This window comes from Chaetura pelagica, unplaced genomic scaffold (assembly GCF_000747805.2).
Source record: "Chaetura pelagica isolate M959 unplaced genomic scaffold, ChaPel_1.0 scaffold330, whole genome shotgun sequence".
Classification (NCBI taxonomy): Eukaryota; Metazoa; Chordata; class Aves; order Apodiformes; family Apodidae; genus Chaetura; species Chaetura pelagica.
In genome coordinates, this window is record NW_009951918.1 from 183,665 (window position 1) to 186,504 (window position 2,840).

The 2,840-nt window shown below is 39.6% G+C and overlaps 1 protein-coding gene across 1 annotated transcript in view; it reads left to right on the forward strand.

The window, feature by feature from the left end:
* Nucleotides 1–1,021: 1,021 nt before the first annotated feature.
* PRUNE2 (prune homolog 2 (Drosophila)) overlaps nucleotides 1,022–2,840 on the forward strand; it is a 114,256-nt gene continuing 112,437 nt past the window's right edge. The window contains exons 1-2 of the mRNA XM_009994978.1: nucleotides 1,022–1,077; nucleotides 1,378–1,387. Coding sequence (XP_009993280.1) covers nucleotides 1,022–1,077; nucleotides 1,378–1,387 — 66 coding nt within the window. The remainder of the gene's footprint in view (nucleotides 1,078–1,377; nucleotides 1,388–2,840) is intronic.

Below are 2,840 nucleotides of genomic sequence, written 5' to 3' on the forward strand. Positions count from 1 at the left end.
GTAATGCACGTAAGACATGTTTGTAGGGTGATATAAGTGTTTAAAAATGCTATTTTTGGTCACAGTCTTCATAGCCCATAGGAAGGCAGTAATAGATCCTCGTATACTTTTATGGACTCATACACGCACTGTTATAAGGGAGGGTTATGTTGTGTAGGCTTGCTCTGTCCCTTTTTTGTCATCATTATGCAATTTCAAATGGAACACTTCTTTCTGTTTTGGATGCCATACAACCAAAAGTATTTCTTAGCTGGAGGAAGAATTCAGAGAATCATAGCAAAATTACTTAAATAATTGAGTTCCAAGGAAATAAAAATGAACTTAAACTTAAGACTTGTTTAAATTACTGCTTAGCTGAGACATGAGTGCAGTCTGGATCTGTGGGGTAGTAAAAGCAATGTGAAGAAAGGATCATTCCTTCATGTACGTAGGTATACATAAGAAATTGCAAAATGCTCAGCAGAGGCTTAATAACAAGAGAATATTTCCTGAAAATGAGGTCTTTCAGCTGGGTGAGCACTCTCCCACAGGAAACGGAGGAAGCCCCTCTGTAAAAACAAACCAAAATAAACCCTGAATCTGATGAATTTATGCAAAACTAGTTTTTAAAATACAACCTACAGTTATAAGGAAAATGTATTGGGTGGTTTAATGGCCTTTTACAGATCCACTAAAGCCACACAGTTTATAAACACGTAGCAGAAGCTGAGGATTAAAAATACTTTTCCCTCATGGATTTTCTTGGCTTTGGAGGACAGAAAGAACATTTTTTTAACTGATAGCCTACATACCTTGACTTTCATCTGTCTCTCTCTCTCTCTCACACACACAGAAGAAAACAACCTATCTTGGTGAATTTTCCATTGGAGGAGTTGAAGTAAATCCAATGAATCAAGTTTAAGCCAAATTCTATACTGAATAACTTTGTGAGTGTTAAGTCATTGCATGCATAGCTGTTACACTTTATTGATTGTGCCAGGGGAGGTTCAGACTGGATATCAGGAACAATTTATTCGCTGAAATGGGTGTCAGGCTCTGGAACAGACTGCGCAGGGAAGTGGTTGAGTCACCCTGGAGGTATTGGAAAGACTAGTAGACGTGATACTTAAGGACATGGTTTACTGGTGGACTTGGCGGTGTTAGGTTAGTGGGTGGACCTGATGTTTTGGGTTGTTTCCAACCAAGACGATTCTATGATTCTACACAGAAATAAATTCTAAAAGTGTTTCAGTGCACTATACCTCAATTTACTAGGGTATCACACTACCCATGCTATTATTTCATTGTGGTGCTGTGGGATTGACCCGAATCCTGTTGTGCTAGATGCTGTGCAAAAGATTTAATAATAAAAAAATCTGTTAAATCTTTGTCTTAAAGGGTCCATAAGGTAAGTTGGAAAGCATAGAGGCGGAAGCAGATGAATCCAAGGTATTAGTAGGGTGGTAATGGGTAGATCTGGTAACATTTATGTATCCTAATCCTATTTGTTAAAATTTTATCAAGGGACAGATTTGTGTGGGAGTTAGAACAAGGAAGGTGGGGAGGTTTGGAAACGTGTCTTTAAGGTCAGGGACAATATAGGAGGAAACAAGATTATCTTATTACTCTTTCTGTTCCTCTGCTATTGACCAGCTGAACATGAATGTCAACATTTCATTATTGAATAAGAGATGATAGATGAAGCAGAGGAAGGTTTGAAAAGGTTGCAAAATGTAGATTAGAGATTCTATTTAATGTATTAATGCAAGGAAAGCCAGGAGAGAGAGAAGCCTGTGTGGACAGACCCAAAATGGCAGGCTCAGAGCCACAGGCATGGAAGGGTTTTCCACGGCGTGGTTCTGGAAGCTGCCATGTTATGTCTGCTGAAGCCAAATAATGTTTCTATGATTGAACCATCAGGTAATGATAGCCAGAGTGTTAGCTCTGAGGGCAGATAGGAGAGGATGATGAGAAAAAAGAAACTGTGGGACTTTGCAAGAGGCAGGACATGTATGTCTAAACAGAACAGGATGCCAAGATTACAGGCTGGAGTGATGGGTGGGATAGTTTTGTTAATCCTTATATATGTATTATATATGTCCCTGTGAGAGGAAGGTGCAGCAAGAGTAGTGTGAGTAAATGCTCAGCTGTAGCCCTGCTGGGTTGGAGAGTATGGTGAGGTTCTGCTGGGGAGGTGGGGAGAAGGTGTGGGACTTTGGTGTGAAAGGGCTGGAGCAGCACCAAAGTCCAGTTTTCCAGTCTGAAGGGCTGAGTGAGTTCACAGCTCAAATTGCTTGGTAATGTTCCTGTTGTATTCCTTTACTCCAGAGAAGAGAGCCTGGAGTCAGCAACAGTTAGACAAGTCCTTAACAACTGGAATGATATCACTTGTCCTAATGAGACAAAAAAAGATTGAAGGACAGTAAGGACAGGATGGACAGTGAAAAGGTTAGGAACATTTTAGAAAATGGGGACATCTGGATGATGTCAGGTAGCTCTCTTTCCTTGTTTTCTGTATCATTTGACAATAACTGCATCATGTGTAATAGACCTAATAGACCTAATGTGCTGGCCCAATTCCATCTTTCGCAGACACAACCTGCTTTTGTACATTCCCTTCTAGCCTCAATTTATTAGTCTTAAGCCTCCTTATATAAACTTCTCTCTAGAGCACAGTGAGATTTTGCAGTACACCTGGAATAAATTGACCTGTTAGGTACTATTTAGGAAGTTTTGATTTTGCTGTATTTGAATATCAATAGTTGTGTTTCTGTCTTTGTAACTGATACAGTTTTGATTCTGGTTCTGTTTTCTGTGTGGAAGTGCATCTGTATACAATGTCTGATAGTAACTAACCAAGT